Source organism: Neofelis nebulosa, chromosome 7 (assembly GCF_028018385.1).
Source record: "Neofelis nebulosa isolate mNeoNeb1 chromosome 7, mNeoNeb1.pri, whole genome shotgun sequence".
Classification (NCBI taxonomy): Eukaryota; Metazoa; Chordata; class Mammalia; order Carnivora; family Felidae; genus Neofelis; species Neofelis nebulosa.
The window spans coordinates 48,563,445-48,584,195 of NC_080788.1; the positions used below are offsets into that span (position 1 = coordinate 48,563,445).

General features: G+C 33.7%; 1 protein-coding gene across 14 annotated transcripts in view; it reads left to right on the top strand.

The window, feature by feature from the left end:
* ZNF280D (zinc finger protein 280D) overlaps window positions 1–20,751 on the top strand; it is a 320,006-nt gene that overhangs the window by 230,207 nt on the left and 69,048 nt on the right. For all 14 annotated transcript variants that reach the window (XR_009264122.1, XM_058737626.1, XM_058737625.1 and 11 more), the window contains 7 exons: window positions 6,656–6,879; window positions 10,269–10,426; window positions 11,122–11,222; window positions 12,202–12,348; window positions 17,767–17,901; window positions 19,721–20,028; window positions 20,495–20,635. Coding sequence is in view for 13 of the 14 variants with exons in the window: in XM_058737626.1 (XP_058593609.1) it covers window positions 6,656–6,879; window positions 10,269–10,426; window positions 11,122–11,222; window positions 12,202–12,348; window positions 17,767–17,901; window positions 19,721–20,028; window positions 20,495–20,635 (1,214 nt within the window). In the remaining variant the exon portion in view is untranslated. The remainder of the gene's footprint in view (window positions 1–6,655; window positions 6,880–10,268; window positions 10,427–11,121; window positions 11,223–12,201; window positions 12,349–17,766; window positions 17,902–19,720; window positions 20,029–20,494; window positions 20,636–20,751) is intronic.

Genomic DNA, 20,751 nt, shown 5'->3' on the forward strand with positions numbered 1-20,751 from the left:
TTAGGTCCTTGATCTCTGCAGCAATAGATTCTTTGCTATCTTCTATGCTTTTTTCAAGTCCAGCGATTAATCTTATGACTATTATTCTAAATCTTTGTTCAGTTATATTGCTTATATCTGTATTGATCAATTCTTTAGCTGTCACTTCTCCTGGCATTTCTTTTGAGGAGCATTCTTCTGTTTCGTCATTTTGGCTAGTTTTCTGTCCCTTATGAGTTCTAAAAACTTGTTATGTGCTCTGCACCTGTAAGCACTGCTATATTAAAGGAGGATCATACACTGTCCAGGGCCTGGACCTTCAGGAAGTGTTTTTTTGGAGAGTGTTATTTGCTCTCTGTTGTTGTGACTTTGGTTATTTTATTTCCATACTCGTAGTGATGTTTTGGAGCCTCCACCAGGTGTGCTTTGATTTGTTCCTTCAAGTAGCCTTGGAAAGGAAAGTGAACAGACAAACATACAGAAAACAAAACACGCAAACACACAAGCAGGTTAAAGAAAAAAACAAAACAATGCGAAAGCAAAAGCAAGAAACACCAGCCTCAAATAAAGAACAGGGTGGAGGTGGTGCTGATGGAAGAGCATATACAAAGAGAGAAGTGACAAAGGCGGGGAGGAAAAAGAGAAAATAAACATTGACTGGGCAGATAGACTAAATGGCTTAATCCAGAGAGAGAGAAAGGAAAATAAAGAAGGGGGGTGTGGAGTGGGGAAAGAAATGAAGATAAAGTTGCCCAGACAGAGAAACTATGGGGCTTGATTAGCCCCATATATGGGGGGAGAGAAAGGAAAGTAAATAAGGAGGTGTGGAATATGTATCAAGAGAATGGATTAAATATGTCTCCTTAAATAAACTAACAACCAGGGTAACCAGACTAGAGGAGGGAAGAGATAAGGAGGAGAAAAGGAAGGAAGAATATATCTATATAACAAGAATTGTCCAAGAATTAATCAAGGCAATGCAGCAGCACTGGTCTGGAGGAGGGGCTGTCTGGTTCCTCTGACTCTATCCCGCGCCAGTAGATATGCAGTATACCTGGTACGGAGGGGCCTAGTTTGGTGTGGGCAAGTTCCTCCCTACACTGTGGCCCTTAGGACCAATCCCTGAGGCCCCACCTTGGTAGTGGTGGGGGGAAAAATGGCGACCCGTTCCCCAGCCCCCCAACTGCTTCTCCATGGACCCGTTGTACCAAATTACTCTGAACTGCCCTCGCTGTGCTGGGTGCAAACCAGGTGGTCTTTCTCACTCCTCTGACTCCCGTGCCCCTGTGCTTGGCTAGGATTCAAACTTCCCTTCTATGTGCCGTGGTACTGGAGAAGTGCCTCTCCATGGCGCATGATATGTGGTCCCTGCCTGCACTCCAGGGGTGGGGGTGGGGGATCACTTCCTCTTCCTTTAGCATTTATATAAAATATTCTCTTTTTTTGTCTTAATGTTTGATGACTTTTAGGCTCACAACCCTTGTTTTCCTGTGGTTTCCATTTGCCTAATATATTGTTTACCCTGAATCACTTTATGCCTCTTGGTTTGTGATCCTATGTGAAAATCTCTTGTTTTAGCACTTATGTTAAACTTACTTGTATTCGTTGATATGATTTATTTTGGTCTTGGTTCTGTGACAATTTTTATTATCTTTTTTTAAAAGTCTTTCACCATGTGATTGCTTCATATGTATGTAGCTTCAGTTTTTAGGGAAGCTGTATTTTTGTTCTCTTGTTTACCCTTGTAATTTTAATGCTGATATAATTCTAGTAGTCTTATATTCATCTTGCCATTCTGTAAAATTAGAGTTGGTTAAAGTATTCTTAACCCACTCGTTGTTACCTTTTCCTCTCCTGCCTGATTTTAGTCATTATTATTTTTCTGAGTATTTATCTTTGTACTATTAAAACTGCTCATACATATACTACTTCGTTTGGTAGCTCTAAATGATATTCTTTGGTGTACTGCTATTATATGTGAGGCAGTCTATGACCTTTCTCAAGCTTACTTATGCTTACTGTCCTTTTATCCCCTCCCAGTTTTTATTTGTTGGTTGTATAATGTTTTCATTGCCAGGGCATATAACATTTGCATTTGACTTTGTTAACCTTATTTCTATATTTGTTTTAATCTTTTTTCACAGTAAATATGTTGATTACCAGTCTGTTTGTCATGGTTTTAGTTATCTGTTGGGCTGAAGTTCATCCTCTAGTAATTTCCTCAAACATGGCCTGGGAACAGCATTTTTTGATGTCTTTCATATTCAAAACAGTTCGATTATCCATTCTCAAAAGACAGTTTGTCCAGATATAAAGTAAGTTGGATCCTACTTTGAGGATCTTGTTTGTGGTGCTCCTGTTTTACAATATTGAATGTTGCTGTTGAGAAATCTGGGATAAGCCTGAATTATTTTGCCCTTTGTAAGTGATTTGACCTTTTTGCATGCAGTCCAAAGAATTTCTTTATTTTGGAAGACTGATAATTTTATAATGACATGACTTAGTGTTGGGATTTGAGAATTTATTTTAGTGTAATTTTCTTGATTAATATTTAAAAATATTTATTCCATGTAATTATTTTGCCTTTTGAAGGGGAGAGGAGAATGTTGTCCAATATGCATTCATTTGATGTCCTTTGTCTGGCATAAATGTTTTCTTCTTTTAACACTTAATTTTTTTTTATTTGCTCTTCTTATTATTAACTCTGTGTCCTTCATTTTATTTTCCAATGCCTGTTCACCACTGTTGTCTAATTTCTCTTTATCTCTCTGATTTTATTTCCTTACTTTTCCCTCAGTTTTGCCACTCTTTTTAATGTCTTTTTGGTCTTGCCATCTCTTCTTGCTTTATGGTCTTCCAAATAGACACAGTTGTGTCATTAAGGTTTTAAAATTTGCAACAAAAATTTTGTTCACTGTTTTCATCTGCATCTGCTCCATGGCGTTTTTGTCTGAATTTTACGTTTTCCTTCTTTTATCCTAAAGTATTTTTGTTCAGATGTAAGTTTCTATCATAGTGAAGAATAAGTTGGATTTTCTTGGGCTAGCTCTTTTGTACAAAGCTCCTTTAGGGAAGCCAAGGTTGCCATAATAATCTCACATTCTATTAGCTGGTTTATATAATAACTCTTTGCTGGGCAGAAGGTTTCCTGCAAATGTGACTTGTGTGTCTGATTTTATAGCATTGCCTTGTCTACTTCTCTGTACCAAATGAAGTCTGAGGGACTTCTGTCATCCTACTTGCCCCAGCTTCTGCACCTGTTTTTGCGAAGAAAGGATGTAGCTTTGCACTTCAGGATGTGTTTTTCATCTTTAGCAAATTTTTGCTGACACTTTCTAAGATCTGTTACTATTGGGTCCTTTTGACTTCTCTGTTCTACTTCCACCTGCATGTCTTCTGTCTGATCTTGGCTGCTTTGGGTAGTGCTGTCATGTGTTGTAGAGTCTGTGGATTTTATATGGTTCTTAGTTTCATTGAAAGTGAAATTTTTAGAATTTGGTTGTTGTGGCTTTGGATGAGTCCTAGGAAAAGGGGGAAATGTTGACTTATGCAGGCTGATCATATGGGAACTTCCAATTTACTATTTATTTTTTTATTTAAAATATTTTTTTAGTGTTAATTCACTTCTTAGAGACAGAGACAGAGTGTGAGCAGGGGAGGGGCAGAGAGAGAGGGAGACAGAATCAGAAGCAGGCTCCAGGCTCTGAGCTATAAGCACAGAACCATACAGGGGGCTTGAGCTCACAAACTGTGAGATCATCACCTGAACCCGAAGACAGACGTTCAACCAACTGAGCCACCCAGGCACCTCTGTATTTTAGTGTTTAAAAATAGCATCTCTCCTTCTTTGTTCTGAAAATCTTACCTAAATATTTAGGTACTAACAAAGCACTAGCACATGGCCGTCTACTGGGAGGACTGAAGATGAAAACGGTGCTAAGATGGTATCTACTGTTTAAAATTACAGTGTATGGCATTAAAGTTTAACATTTTCGAGTGGCTAACCGAGGACAATAAGGGATAACCTAGAGCTACAGTGAAGGGCTAGAACCAAAAGGGTTTTAGACTGAATAAAAGATGACCAGGTGATCTTAGACCATACCTCAGCCATACCATCCATAGCTTTTTCTATCCTCCTGTAAAACCTTCCTTCTAAGCCTAATTCTCATTTAAGTTGCTTTCTTGCCTTTTGACTTCTGGATATTTTCTGTGGGATTCTGTGCTTTTCTCTCAGTTACTAAATTTTCTGAACTAGGTTGTCCGTTCTTGGTTTTCAGTGATTTATTACTCATCTGTCTTACAGGGATCTGAAACATTGCTTAAAAGATACTGTGAATGAAAAAAAAAAGATACTGTGAATGAAACTAACGTAGTATTGTATGACAACTAAACTAAAAAATAAAGACACTTTGAGACTTAATATTTATTTTTAAAATCGGATCCTTGTTTTATTTAAAAGAAAAAACGGAGGCACAGAAAGCGGTTGATCATCTATTATGTATATCGTAATTTATGAGTAATTAAGGTAACTTTACCTTTTATGGGTGTACCAAATTAGATGTTTCTGAAAAATATAACCTTGTAACACACTCTACTATAGACTACTTATTTTGTAGATTTCAGGAAAGTATTGAATCTCAAATATGACTCAATAGCTCCTACAGTCTGAAAACCAGGTTTGTTGTTTGAATATATGTGATTGTCCACATTTCTAATTAGGGACACTATTCCATATATATCATTTTGGTGCATTATAATTTTTCCCATTGTTTGAGATCACTCCAATGGTAAAATTGCAGTTAAGGTCAGCGGTTTTATCTATCAAAATGATACTACAGTACACATCACTTGTAATAAGATATGTATTTTGAGTTTTTTTCTGATAGTGTTGATGGATTTACTCTGAACTATCCTTTTCTCCATTTATCTTTAAATTCAAAACCAGCCTGTTTTAGAAGGAACTTAGCCCTATAAAAGTCCTTAGAAATAGCCTGACTTACCTAGTGTTCAGCTCTTAAATATTATGTGTGTCATAAGGAATATCTAGAAACATATAGAGAAAACCCTTCTCATTTCCCTCTTTTCATTGTGGTTTCATTTCAACTGTATTTATTCTGAGTGGTTGACTACAGAGGATCACGTAGTATTAAGGACCTAATGTATTTGTCCTAAATTCGCTTATGGATACAACCTTAACTCCTCAATCACAAGTTATGTCATTGTTTTGGGGCCCATTTTATTCAGTATTTTTTCCCCTTTCTTTTAGATCTAAAATAGATCTATTTTAGATTTTTTTCTTGGTGTTTTTTTTTTCTTAAAGGTTTCAGAACTGATAGATGAAAAGCATAAATGCAATTGAAGGAAATGTTATAGGCCTGTTTTGGAACAGCTTCTCATGTGATTCAGAACATTTTACCAGTGATTTAACATTTCGATGTGGCAGAAGAAGAGATGGATGTTACTTTAGAAATGGAATAGAGTTGTGTTTATAGAGTTTCAAACTCTTTAATGTTGTTATTAATTTACTAAGTAACACATTTAAGAAGAGTTTAAGTCAGCTGGTTTATATTATAAATGAATTACCTGGGTGGCTTGTTGAAAAATAAAGATTTCTGGGCCCTGTATCTAGACATTGTGGTTTATGGATCTGAAGTGGGCCCAGGAATTAGCATTTTGACAAGTACTCCTGGTTTTTCTAATGTAGGTCTTCTTTGGACTGACCTTTGAGAAAAACTGCCCTGGAGAAATTCTACAACTGAAAATGATGTACAATAAATGAATTAGTTAAATCTTGTTGGGAAAAAAAAAGCTCATGTATGAAAGTATTCCACTTTAGAACCAGTTTATGTGACATCTTGAGTTTACTCATGAGGAACTAAATTTCCCCTTCAAAAATTTAAGCATTCTAGATTTCAGGGTGTTACTACTGCTGCTTTTTTTTTTTAACTCATACATTTTCTAGCATCTTGAGTCTGGGCAATGGCAAATTAGTTGTACTCAATTTTTAGTTCTAACTAGATATTATGAAATTTCATATATCACTTGATAATGAAACATCTACATTATGGCATATAACCTACATTTCCTATCTATACTCTATCTTGATATGAGTGTGAAATGAATAAGGTTTTTTATTTATTTATTTATTTATTTATTTATTTAATTTATTTATTTAAGAGTGGGCGAATGTGCAGTGGTTGAGGGAGAATGTCAGAGGAGGGGAGAGAGAGAGAATGAATCTTAAGCATACTCCATGTCCAGCATGGATCCTGAAGTGGGGCTCAATCCCACAACCCTGAGATCGTGACCTGAGCTGAATCAAAAGTCAGACACTCAGCCAACCAGGCACCCTGAATAAGTTTTAGTTTCAGTTAAGCATTTAAGTTATTATTCAATATTTATATCCAAAAAGATAAATTGCAAGGAAAAAAATTATTAGACCAAGTTCTCATTTTAAAGTTTTTCTTTAAAAATTTTTTGTTGTTGTTTATTAAGATAATAGGTATTTATTGTTATTAGAATGTGAGTATGTACCACAAACTTTTGGTGAATATTTTCCCAGATATTTACCAAGCATAGTTTTAACATGGTCTGGCCTTGTTGTAAACTTACAGTTGTTTTTTGATGTCCAATCTTTTTTAAGTGTTAAATAAGACTTATGTTTTTTCTCTTTCAGTACTGTTGTCCAGACATGATAAATAACTTTTTAGGACTGGCTAAAACAGAATTTTCAAGTACAGCAAATAAAAATAAGACTGTTGATTCAGAGAAAGGAAAATTGATCATGTTAGTTAATGACTTTTATTATGGAAAACATGAAGGAGATGTTCAGGAAGAACAGAAGACTCACACAACCTTTAAATGCTTCAGTTGCTTGAAAATTCTTAAAAATAATATTAGGTATGTAAATACTTATTTTTATTTGTGTTTGAAAATTGGAATGCTAAAGATACAAATGTTGTATCTTTATCTTGTATTTCTCTGTGCCATTCTAGATAAGTAATTTTAATACTTTCTACTAAGAACAAAGGCAGATTGTCCTGTTTGAAAAACTTGTTCTTTCTTGTAATTCAGAGTTGACTCCTGGATCCACTTAGTTGTATCTTTTTAAGATAACTTAAGAAAGGACAAACTTTATTTCAAATAAGGGAAAATTAACATTTCCCTTATATTATCAAGGTTTTAGGAATTTTCATGAGATTATTTTCATTCTTAGCTGCTTTTGAATTTTATTTTTCTTCACTTTACAAGAAGTACCACTTCAGTGTGTTTTGTCTAGTTTGACCTCTTCCATATTAATCTTATTTAATGCTCAGATCTTTCAATTCATATTTGTAATTTTTGGAACATTTACCTTGCAGGAAAAGTGATCTTCTTTAGAGAAATACCAGTTATAGGAAACATGTCTTTGATTTCAAAATTTAACCTCTTCAAAAATTACAAATTTAATTTCCAGTGTAATTTTGAAGATTTAGACATGTATGCTTTAAATTTTATGACCTTTACTTTGTAATCTTTGTGTTACATAGCATATTAGTAGTTGTCATCCTATTAATGAGTACATAACAAGAACAAAGTAACAAGACATATTGATTGGTATTTTCATTGGTTATGTAGCTTGACATTTATATTAGGTAAGGTTGTTTCTTCATTTTGTTACAAAAATTTTCAGACATTCAACAAAGTTTTAAAAATTTTACTGCAGATATTTGTATACTTACCACCTTGATTCTACCATTAATATTTTACTGTACTTTATCATACATCTATTTGATATCATATATCAAACTATTTTTTTTCTCACACATTTCCAAGTAAGTTGCAGACATCACTGGTGTGTGTGTTTATACAAGCATACCTATGTATGCCTTTTTATGTTTACCCTTGATAACTATTATTTGTAAATAGCATTCTTAGGTACCAATAGGTTACTTCTGGACCTAGTATTTATTTCATTTTCCTGTGAGTTCTTACGTCAAAAAGAAGGATATGGAAAAACCCTGAAATATATTGTGATATACTCCTATAACAGTTATTAAAGCTTTGTTTATGGTGGTGCTTTATAGTTTCCAAATTCTTTCATGTATGTTATTTCATATGAGTTTTCACTTTTCTTTATCTCCTTTTATTAAACTTTAACAGCCATCAATAGTTAATGGTCCTAGTAGTTTAACAGAAGGGATATTGTATTTTTAAAAAAAATTTTTTTAAATGTTTATTTATTTTTGAGAGCTGAGAGAGACAGAGCATGAGGAGGGGGAGGGGCAGAGAGAGAGAGGGAGACACAGAATCTGAAGCAGGCTCCAGGCTCTGAGCTGTCAGCACAGAGCCTGATGTGGGGCTGGAACCCACGATCTGTGAGATCATGACCTGAGCCGAAGTCAGTTGCTTAACTGACGGAGCCACCCAGGGGCCGTGAGATATTGTACTTTTTGATATAACACTGAAACAATATTACAGTATAATTCTGTCACCGATTTCCATATTATTACCCCTTTAATAGTAAAATACACCAGAAAAATCATGTTAATAAATGTGGTGCATGCATACAAATATGTTTCACTGACTTAGTTCCTTGTTATACTTAAGTATTACATATATGATATTAAGTTATTAAAGCAACAGCTTTTGCCTTTCCTTTGAGATTAGCCCACTTAATATTAAACATACGAAAATTAACAATTCCTTTTTTTGTTATTTTTTTCAGAAGAGTAGTTATACATTTTAGAGTACCAGATTATTTAGGAATTTTAAGCAAACAGCACTTATAACATCCAGGAATTGAGCATTTTTTAAAATACTAATTGTTGAGTAAATGTAACCTTAATGGTTAATACTTCATAACCAAAGGAGTTAGATGTGTTAAATAATATTTTAACAGTAAAAATTGGGAAGACAAATTGATGTTTATAGAGAATGGTAAGAAATTGATAGCTATAGATTTTTTTTCTCTGCCTCATCAACATACTGTGGTGTGGTATTTTTCTTTTGTTTCCTACAGTGAATGTCACCAAAAACAGTTAGGTTTATTTTATTCTGTGAACATCTTGCAAGAAGTTTGTTTTTCTGTTTCCCTCATTTCCATAGTTTGGTTTGAGAGCATGAGTTCCTGATGGGGGTCATATAATAATTGAGAGAAAGCTTGATAGTTAAAAGATTATTTTATATAGATACACTTGAATTGCTTAAAGTTGTGAGGTGAAAATTTAATGGCTTATGACCATATCTCTCTATATAAATATTCCAAGACTAGGATTTTCTATAGGTGTTTGTAGATCTGGTGTTAAAACCAAAGGAGGACAAAAAGATACTTCAGAGTTTGCCATAACCTGTTTAAGAGTAGTATTGTGGAGGTGTGAAAAAGAGATAAACGTTATAGCCTTCATGGTGACTGCTATCCAGATTAATAACATTATCATTTACTTTCTAGATTCTTTCCTTTACAGGCTCAAAGTGAGTAATTGTTAATAGTTGACCCAGACTAAAAATTGTTACAACTTTACTTTCAAATTCAGTAAAAAGCTTCAGTAAGCTCTTTTAAATAGGTGTTCCCAGTTTTATTGCACTCTTTGCTGTTGAAGGTCATAGTTCCTGCTCATAAGAAGCCTTTTAGGGAAGCTGAAATAGCAGAATGTAAAACTGAAAAATGGACGTTGCCTACAAAGGGCACAGTCTGCAAGTTAAAATGAACGGTCTGTGCTAACAGTAAACCGGTATCATTAAATAAAACAAAAGGTTCTCGTAATTGTAGGCATTAAAATTGCTATTACATGCATTTAGAAACCAAGACACAAGTAAAAATACCAGTAATTTGTCTTTTAAACAGTTGGAATCTATTGTATATCTTCACAACCTTAAAAGATTTCTCTCATGACTATAGCTGCTTTTGGTGGTAGGGTTTCCTTCCTTTCAAGTATTTTATTTCCTTCCTTTCAAGTAAATAAATTTTATTTAAAGATGTAAATAGTATTTGTGTATGGAAAAAAAGACTGCTTTTTTATCTTTAAAAAAACATTTTAATCTGAAATGATTAAGAATTAGAGCAAATTATTGAGATTTCATATTAATTACATTGATGAATTCTTTTAAAACAGAGATGAAAAGATGTTTATTTAGCCACTTAATGAAAGTGATTATTTAAAATACACAGTTTTCTAGAAGACTTTAAGGCTTTTGAGATTTTTTTTTGAGTAATGTATTTGTATTTTTAAGATTTAGATTCAGATACTTATTTTTTACATTTGTGTTTTTAAATCTGAATTTTTGCACCTGTTGACAATCATTTATAGGTTTATGAACCACATGAAACACCACTTGGAACTTGAGAAGCAGAGCAGTGAGAGCTGGGAAAACCACACCACCTGCCAGCATTGCTACCGTCAGTTTCCCACACCATTTCAACTGCAGTGTCACATTGAAAGCACACATACACCTCATGAATTTTCTAGTAAGTTACAGTATTGGATATTATCAATTTTGACAATGTAACTCTGAGAAAACCTTAAGAAGCTTGTTAGGAAAATAAGACTAAGAAAAAGACTTTGGAATTTGGGGGCAAAATTGAAAAAGTTTTAACTGTTAAAACTAGTTACTAAAATTAAAATCCCTCTTGTAAATCATTAAGGTAAATAACCTGTGCATTATATGTGGGGGACTAAATTAAAAAACTCAGATCATAGTTTTAAAATATGAAAATAATGAAAAAAACAACTACAGTCATAGTTAAAGTCACAGATCTCGGAGCTAGATAGCTTGAGTTCAAATCCCAGGTCTGCCTTTTAATACAACTATGTGATGTTAGGCAACTTAGTATTTGAATAATGAGAATAATAGAAATACCTGTTTCATAATGCTGTTATGAGAATTATATGAGCTAATGTAAGTAAAGTACTTAGAACTGTGTTTGGCACACCAATAAAAACTATATAGCTGCTGTCTGTCACTACCACCAATACTATTGTTATTATTGATATAGATATATAAAATGAATTTTATTGATATATATTTGTGTTTGCCTGGTAACGATACTTTTTTCTGAGGTATAATTGACATAGAGTTTCAGTTATACAACATAATGATTTGCTGTTTGTGTGTGTGTGTGCATCTTAAAATGGTGTAATGTCTTTTCCCCCCCACTTTTAGCCATTTGCAAAATCTGTGAATTATCATTTGAAACAGAGCATATTCTTTTACAACATATGAAGGACAATCATAAGCCCGGTGAAATGCCATATATTTGTCAGGTATACATGTATTTTATTGTGTACTTAGTGTTTGGTTTGTTTGTTTTCTATTGTTTTGATTATAAGATTTAAACCTTTTGGGCCAGGGGTCAGCAAATTTTTTTTTTGTAAAGCACCAGGTGATAAATATTCAGGCTTTCAGGGTCATATAATCTCTGTTGTAACTAATCAACTCTGTCATTGTAGCACAAAGGCAGCCACAGACAATAAGTAAATGAATGTGATCTGGCTGTGTTTATTTAAACTTTATCTATGGACACTGGAATCTCAATTTCATATAATTTTTATGGATCATGAAATCAAATTGGTTACTAAAATTAAAATTCCTTTTGTAAACTATTTATTAATTTAAAAACCTTTGGTATAACTTATGCATTGTATGTGGGGATCAGTAGAGAGTTGAAATTGGCCCACAGGCCATTTTTACCCACTCCCGATTGGACAAAGAAAAGCCCTGTGGCTAACAGACAAATGTAGAGACTTAGCTTACTATATAGGGAAGAATGTAGGCATACAAGGGAAACATGAAATGCTTCTACTTACAGAGAACTCTACCAAATGCTTTGGGATTAGTAATTTTTTCAGAATTTGAGGAAATAGAAAAAGAAGATAAAAATATATTGCCAATGTCATAGCCTGGAAGCCATGTATAATCTAAAGGAAAGTGCCGTTTTATGTAGCAGAAAAAAACTTTGTAGGACAGGAGGTGTTAAAGCTTGAAAATTCAAGTCAAGATGGGGATGATAATTAAAAAGAGCTGATAAAAATAAGGGAATCTAGTTATGTTTTGGGAGCTATCCCTAAACTTTGAAAGATAACTTTTCTCTCTCAAAGATTATCTTTCACTGCTTGTATTAAATGGGATTCTAATAGCACCTTATGTTCTTCTAAACAAATGACCTATCATTGTTACTTTGTAATTGATACTTTGCATATCATTATACATTTTCAAGTTAAACTAAACCTTCTTTATTTGTAGGTTTGCAATTATAGATCATCATCATTTTCTGATGTGGAAACTCATTTTAGAACATCCCATGAAAACACTAAGAACTTGCTATGTCCATTTTGCCTCAAAGTTATTAAAATTGCAACACCCTACATGCATCATTATATGAAGCATCAGGTGAGATTTACCAGTTCTTATTTGTTCATGTTATTTTAGCAAAAAGATAGGTTATTACTGAGAACATTGGTTAGATTTGTTCTACAGGAAAGCAAGGTTATTTCAAATGACATGATTAATTTTGATTTATGCTGAGTTACTTGTGAATCTTTCACTTCTTTTCCTTGCTTCCTTTCTGGTGATGTTGTAGCTCATAAGTGAAAATTCTGAAAGATAGCTGGAAATCAGAAACCTAGGATTGAAGGAAAAAAAGGAGAGATGAGTGGAGTATTCAAACGATTGGATATTTCAGAGCCCAAGAGTGGATATAGGAATGATTTTGAAGGTAGTTATCAGGTGTGGGAATGATTTTGAAAGTGGTTTCTTAGAACTGAGAAAACATTGAGGACTCATAATCTTGTTTTCCATTTTCTCTTCCAACCTATTTCCACTTTTTAGCCCCCTTATTATGAGAATACATGTTGTTATCATTGACCAGAAGTGGTGTTTTATAGCTGCCACTGATAAAGGAAACAGTAATGACACTGCTTGGTACATGAACTCTACCAAAGAACTGTATTTAGGCCATCACTTGTTTTATGGATGACTTATGTTAGTTCTGCTATGTAATTTTTGGGACCCAATATTAGCACTTATACCCTTCTCTTGAATTCTGGTGTTAATACTTACTGGTTCTTTTCCTGAAGCAATTAAACCACCCTTTGTTTGGGTTGAAAACCTTTATGTAACACTGATCCTGTTCTTAAGTGCTTGAAAGAGCAACAACAGTGCCTTTGCCAAAATGAGAAGTCACTGGGCTTACTGAATCTGATCATGCAATCAAGTTTTGCCACCTCCCTAATCAGCTCATTACATTTTCTTATTATTGATGAAGTTGGCACGCTGATTGGTGCTCACTTTGCGTTCAGTTCTAGTCATGAGACAATCATGAAATCATCTTGTGGTTTTTAACTGGGAAAGATCATAAAAGTAGAATTTCCAAGTGAATTTTTTTTTCATTTTCATTTAAATTCCAGTTAGTTAACATACAGTGTAATATTAGTATCAAATTTAGAATTTAGTGATTCAACACTTACATACAACACCTGGTGCTCATCACAGGTGCCCTCCTTAATCCCCATCACCTGTCAAACCCATCCCCCCATCCACACCTCACCTCTTAGAACATTGGTTACCTCTGATAACCATCAGTTTGTTCTCTATAGTTAGGAGTCTGTTTCTTGCTTTGCCTCCCCTTTTTCCCCCCTATGTTCAGTTGTTTTCTTTCTTAAATTCCACATCTGAGTGAAATAATATTTGTCTTTCTGTGTCTTATTTTGCTTAGCATAATACTCTCTAGCTCCATCCATGTCATTGCAAATGGCAAGATTTCATTCTTTTTTATGGCTGAGTAACATTCCATTGAGAGTGTGTGTGTGTGTGTGTGTGTGTGTGTGTGTGTGTACCACATCTTCTTTATCCAATTGAATTTAGTATCACCTATGTTGTGACTGGGATGATACTCCTCTTGGAGAAGTTTTGGCAAGATCTTTCTATTCTAGGTTTCCTCAGCAGTGTTCCAGCAGGTGTTAATAGATGTTTCCCCCCAAATTGTTACTGGTAAATAAATTTGGTAAATGCCCAGATTTACAATATTAAACAGTTTGGTTGTCTGTTTTTTAAAATAGGACTTCTCAGAAATTTTTATATGACAGTGAACTTTGTGAATTTCCGAGCAAGGGGTATAGTATGCATTAGTCCCCAAACTTTTTTGGCCACTAACCCCTTTATTTGCATAATACCTATTAACATTTTTTTGAAGAATAGAATTTTGGAAACACCATTTTTGGTACTCTTTATTTCGCCTTTGGCCTTTAATTTTGAATGGGAGAATGAGATATAAAACAGTAGTGCTATTTCATTATGGGAGTTTTAACATAATTTTCCCCACATGCTTTCCTAAGCTCCAGAGTGAGATGTAGATGTGGGAAGAATGATAATTATGAAAGAGATGTGTGGGGCCACTATGTGGGCTATGTGATTTATAAGGTTTTTATAGACTGAGTTTTATGTCTTAACTTGCTGTTGGTACCCAGTTTTCTTTGGTTTATATGGAATACTCAGGAGGCAGGCAGTCATCAGTAAAGAGGGGAGAAATCTATTAATAAGGATCATCAACATCCTTGAAGGTATTTACAGTTTGTTTAATTATTTACAAAGGCTAGGACACCACAGTTGAGCAGGACTATAAACTTGTAATTGAGGTGACGTTATTAGTGTGATATTAGACAATAAGAATTGTTGACTCTGGCTCATTTTATTGTCTTCGAAGACTTTGGTTGTGACTTTTTTTTAAGTAGTTTTGTTATTAAGTCTCGGGATTTTAGAGCTAAGAATCCAGTTTGTATGACTTAAGAAATAATATAAGTGATTTTGGATGTGTTAAATATGCTCATTAGATCTTTAATAAAAATGTTAAGCAGTTAACATATGCCACATGCCATCACTTACCTTATGGCAGCAGCAGGTGCTTTACAAACATTATCACATTTAATCCTCACAATCACATATGTATATTATTATTTCTAACTTATAGATGAGGGAACAAAGTTTTAGAGAAAGTAACTTGCTCAATGCCTTATTACCTAATAAAAAGCAGAATTAAAATTTGACTTCGGAGCCCAGGATTTTACTACTTTATCACAGAGCCAGATTTCACATTGGCATTAGATCTAAGGGTAGAAATCACATATAGTCAGAATCACTCTTATATCCTTAAAGCTTCTCAAACAATGTGGTATGTGTATCAAAAAGTTCAACACCAATAATTAGTTCTCTATCCTTGGAATAGATCACCATTTCTTTGATTGAACATGATGTTACTGAAAAATGCACTGTTTTCTTTATCACTCTTATCACATTGAAATGCATGCATACACAAGAAACACATGCAAGACTTGTGTCCAACTAAGGGAATAGTAGATTAATGTATTCTATCTCATGGTTCTGGACAAATGTTCATTGAATGGAATGGTAGACGTTTTGAACTAGTTAAATTGTACTTCTCATATGTACTTTCTCTGTCAGTCTCTTGCTTTCCGCCTCACTATCCATTTACTTAACAAATATTTACTGAGTGCCTTACTATGTGCCAGGAGCTGTTTTGGTTATTATATAGCAGTGAAGAAAACAAAGTCTAAGCTCTCTGGAATTTGAATTATAGTGGAGAAAGATAAATATATGTGTGTTTATGTTTGAATGTATATGCATGCTAGCTGGTGATAGTACTGTGGAAGGAAAATGTGCAAGATGGAGAGTGCCAGAGAGGTGTTGGGAGTGGAGGGATGGTTGCTGTTATGTATATATTGTGGTAAAACGCGAGCCTCTCTGAACGAAATAAAAGAATAAGCCACGTAGAAGTCTGGGAGAGGAAACATACAGTGAAGTGAATGCATACATGGGACACTCAAAAAACAGCAGAGGACAGTTGTTGCTAGAGCAGAGTAAACTAAAAAGAGGAAGAGAAGTAAGAGGTAAGAGTGTAGCAGTAGAATGCAGGCTAGTTTATGTAGAGCCTTGTAAACCAGAAATAGGACTTGGGAAAGCCATGGGAGCATTTTAGCATGTGAAGAAAGATCTACCATGTTTTAAGATCATTGGCAGCTAGGGGGAGAATAGACCATACGGAGGAAAGAACATGACAGGAAGGTAGGAGATTATTATAGTAGTCCAGGTGAGTGGTTTGGTAGCAATGGTTAGAGGTAATGAGGGGTGGAAAGATTATGAAAGGTTTTGAAGGTAGAGCTGACAGGTTTTATTAGTGTGTTAGTTATAAGATGTGTGAGTGAGTTACTGATTTTTTGTCCTAACCAGCTATAAGAGTATAATTTTCATACACTGTCATAGGGGAAAGAGTGAGAAAAGAACAGATGTTGGGGGGGGGGGGCAAGGAGTTAGGGAGAAAAATCCAGAATTCAACTTAGTCCATGTTGATTTGAGATACATATTAGCTATCAGGTAGTGGTGTCTAGTAGATGGCTGGATAGATAGTATTTAAAGCCTTGAAACTGGATGAGGTAACCTGGGCAGTGATTACAGATAGGGAAAAGATTTCTGGGAATTGGATTCTGGACAAGTAACTTTCTGTCCTTTTGTCTTGGTATCTGTTTCTTGGCCAAGTTTTCTCTTTTTCCTCCTCCTCTTCCTTCAGCACATATAAATGAATTTTCAAAAATTGCCTGTATCTATGATATAATCCAATTTACCACATTTCTAAAATAGTCTTAAGAAGCAGCTAGAATAGTAATACAAACACATTATATTTATACGTTACTTTGAATTTTGTAAAGAGCTTTGATTTATGAAATCCCTGCCGTGTGCTAGTAATTGTGCCGGGGACTTCTTAGTATATTACCTTGTTTGAATTTTATAAATGAGTGAGTGTATTAAAATGGAAATAGTGATATATCTGGCAGATCATAGCTTTTGAGAAAACATTCTTTTATATTTATGTATTCTTAAAGTTTGTGTATATATACACACACACACATATATCATTTCTAAATTAATGAGAGCATATAGGTAAGATTGTAGTTGATATATAGTAGAAAGAACACTGGATCAGCAGTCTGGCAACGTCAGTAACTAGTTATGGGAAAGTGATTTGGATTTTTTTGGGTCCTGTTTTCCAGCTGTAGAATAGTAACAGGATTGAGTTTCAAGAGGGACTTACTCAAGAGATCTTAATCAGTAAGTAGATGGAGAGGAGTAGTTCTGGTTTATGCCTCTACATCAATACTGTGCAATGTCAATGTGGCTATTCAAGTTAAGATTAATTAGATGAAATTAAAAATTCAGTTGCACTTGGCACATTTCAGGTGCTCGATAACCATATGTTGTAGTGGCTACCATCCTGGTCAGTGTAGCTATACAACATTCTCATCAGTGCAGAAAGTTATATTAGACTGCTTTATATAACCATTTCTATAGTGACCTTCTTTGAAATGTCTGGTTAAGTATTTGACTTTATTTTACCAACTTGTCAACCAACTGGAAATAGCAAAAATTAAAAAGAATTTACCTTTTTCTAAGGTAAAAATATGGTATGGCTCCTTTTAACCATATCATGTGTCTAAATACTTTAAAATTGTAATTTGAAGAGCTTTCACACCACTATTGAGAGAACTTTCATTAGAACCTACTGATAGATCTTTTATGTTCAATGTCTATATAGTAATAGACATTTTTGGAACATAAATACTAATACAAAGTGCTTTTAAAAATGAAATAAAATTTTGCTGTTTATATGGGAGATGTAAAATACTACTTTTAGAATTATTTAGGTATCATTAAAATTGAATCAGAGCAGTTTCAGGACATAGCATTTGTGGTTGTAAAAATTATTTTTCCTCCCTTTTTCTGTTTTTTTTTTTTAAACAGAAAAAAGGAATACATCGTTGTACAAAATGCAGACTGCAGTTTTTGACGTGCAAAGAGAAAATGGATCACAAGACTCAGCATCATAGAACATTTATAAAACCTAAACAACTAGAAGGATTGCCTCCTGGAACAAAAGTGAGTTTAAATGTGTTGTATTTTTAACATTTTGTATGATAATAGAAATTAACTCCTGCCTCCTTTTACCTATTGAATGTAATACTTAAAAATGATTTCTGATTTTTGTTAAGACTTTAAGTTTTATCATTCTTATATCTAGAAAAGAAACCTTCTGACCATTGTTTTATGGTCAGTGGTGTGTGCTGTGCTAGAGTGATATTCCTTTTCAAAAAATGCAACTAGATTAACTGTTCCCTGGGTCAGTGGGTTGTGTCAATATCATACAGGCTATTTCTGAGCTATTCCAGTTGGCAGTGTATATTTCACTTTTATCTGCTTAACTATAAGATGCTTGAGATCGGGAGTCATGTTTTATCTTTGTGTCCTCAGCATCTGGCATAGTGCATCGAATGCCATAGGTTCTCATATGTTTATTGAAGTTGTTGTTACTGAGTCTCCTCAGAGAAGCAAGTTCTGCTGCTGGATAGCATTATGTTTTAAATGAGCAAACAACATGTCTGACTGCATACTGATGATTGTAATTTACTTTTCCCTTTTTGCCTTATATACCTCTGTTTTCTCTGACTTCTTTATATACAGTCAGCTCTTGAATATTTGCTCCAGTGGAGGGAAACAGAGGCATGGATAATCCAAAGTGAAATAATCCCCAAAACATTTATATTTGGCTTTGGGTACTTACCTTTGAATGTGGGTATGTCTGTTATTTGAATTAACTAAAACAATATAAAGCCATGCTCTGAAGACCTAGAGCAAGAGAAGCTATCCAGCATCCCTACAATCCATTCATTCCATGCTGGGACTAGACATGCAGAACACTAATGTAAGCAGTGCAGTCCTCTCTCATATTTTCCCTTATTAATAATAATAGTAATAATATTAATAATGATACTAAATGTTTTTATAGCACCTTAGAATTAGGCTTTTGATATGCTTTTTCATACATTGTTATTTAATCCATACAGCAATCCATTGAGGAAGACAAGGTAGTTATTGCCCTATATCATAGATAAAGAAGAGGATAAGTTACTTACTTAAGGTCACATGGCTAGGAAGGCATGGTATGAAATTTAACCTCAGGTCTTTTGATTCCTAGTCCAGTGCTTTTGTGTGATACCAAAATACATGTATCTCATAGGACTTCCTCCAATACATGGGAGAAGTATAGTCAAATGATTAACAAGAATGTTGGTAGGCAATTGTTTTTCATTGTCAGTCAACAAATATAATTTCAGGATACTAAGTGATAAGCTTTATATTAGTTTCCTTTAAGGAAATTCTAAATATAATTAAACTTTCCATATAGTATAATGAATTAATGTAACGTCTCCCTAACCATCGTATACAGAAATCCTGCCTAATGAGCCCCTGAAAAGAGGAGGTCATGTTTACTGTAGATCTGTTTGTTGTATAGTTGTTGAGGGATAATACAGGACTTTCTAGAATGATTTTTCAGACTTTGAGATTTAAATTTTGATGTCTATGTTTATGAATTATTTTAGCTATAGGAGAGCATAAAAATAGCTATGTAATGTGTTCTTTTTTAATAGTCTTATAATTTGCATTAACTCCTAATTATGCATTAATAACTGTTAACATAACTGATATCAATACAAAAAAATGTAGTACTGCAAGTGAATGAATATCAAGTTTAATTTAATTGGTATGAAAATCTAGAATAAATGGAAGACTTAATCTAATTTTAGTTTATACTTGCCCTTTCCAAATACTTGATGTTTAACTTTTTATTACACAGTGATATTTTAATGTTAATGCCGTGATTAATTTTCTAAAGCAAATATTATCTCCATTTTTGTAGGTTACTATTCGAGCTTCAGTTGGACCTCTTCAGTCAGGATCTTCAACTACATCTTCCATTAGTGCAAGCACTTCTACTCTTCAGCTCTCACCTCCAAGGACTAAAAATATAACTGCTAAAATTCCCACAAAATCTAACACAACCAAACCTAATACAACTAAACCCAATACAAGTAAACCTAATGCAAGTAAGCCTAATGGAAGTAAATCTAAATATAAATCAAAAATCTCTAATATACAAAAGAAACAAAGCACATTGGCTAGTAGCAATAAAAAAAGTAAAGTCAATACAGCATTGAGGAACTTAAGGTAATCTTTTATTCCTCATATATAGTTCTAATTTAATCTTAAGTATAAAAACTTTAATATAAATTTACCTTATTACACATATCTCTTATACATTTATATGCTATCACTATGACATAAAGGCCAAGAAAATAATAAAAAGGTATTTTTTTACAACTATTGAACAGTACTTGAATTACTATTTTTTTTTATAATATTCACTTATTATACTGGTATTATATGTTGTGCTTATATCTTGTGATGTTTGTATTGCTTAATTTGATCCCTTTTATGCCAGTGAAAAATATTGACTTATGTTAAATTGTTTACACTTATTACAGCTGTTGTTCCATAACAAATTTTTCAAATTACAACTCTCTGTTTACATGTTAATTTAAACACACTGGCCTCTATTAACAGAATATTAATAAGGCCCTCCTTTATTATTTTTATTTTAAAATATATATCATTTTCTTTATATCTCCATAAGGTATCGTCGGGGAGTTCACAAGTGCATTGAGTGTTGTTCCGAAATAAAAGATTTTGCAAACCACTTTCCTACGTATGTCCATTGTAGTTTTTGCAGATACAACACTAGCTGTAGCAAAGCCTATGTAAATCATATGATGAGGTAAGATGAGTTAAACATCTGTAATTACCAATTACAATTATAGTTCAGCAAGTTCGTTGTAAAACAGTTATCCTTTTAGAAGCCAATATTTCTCTTCGAACCTAAACATCTAGCAA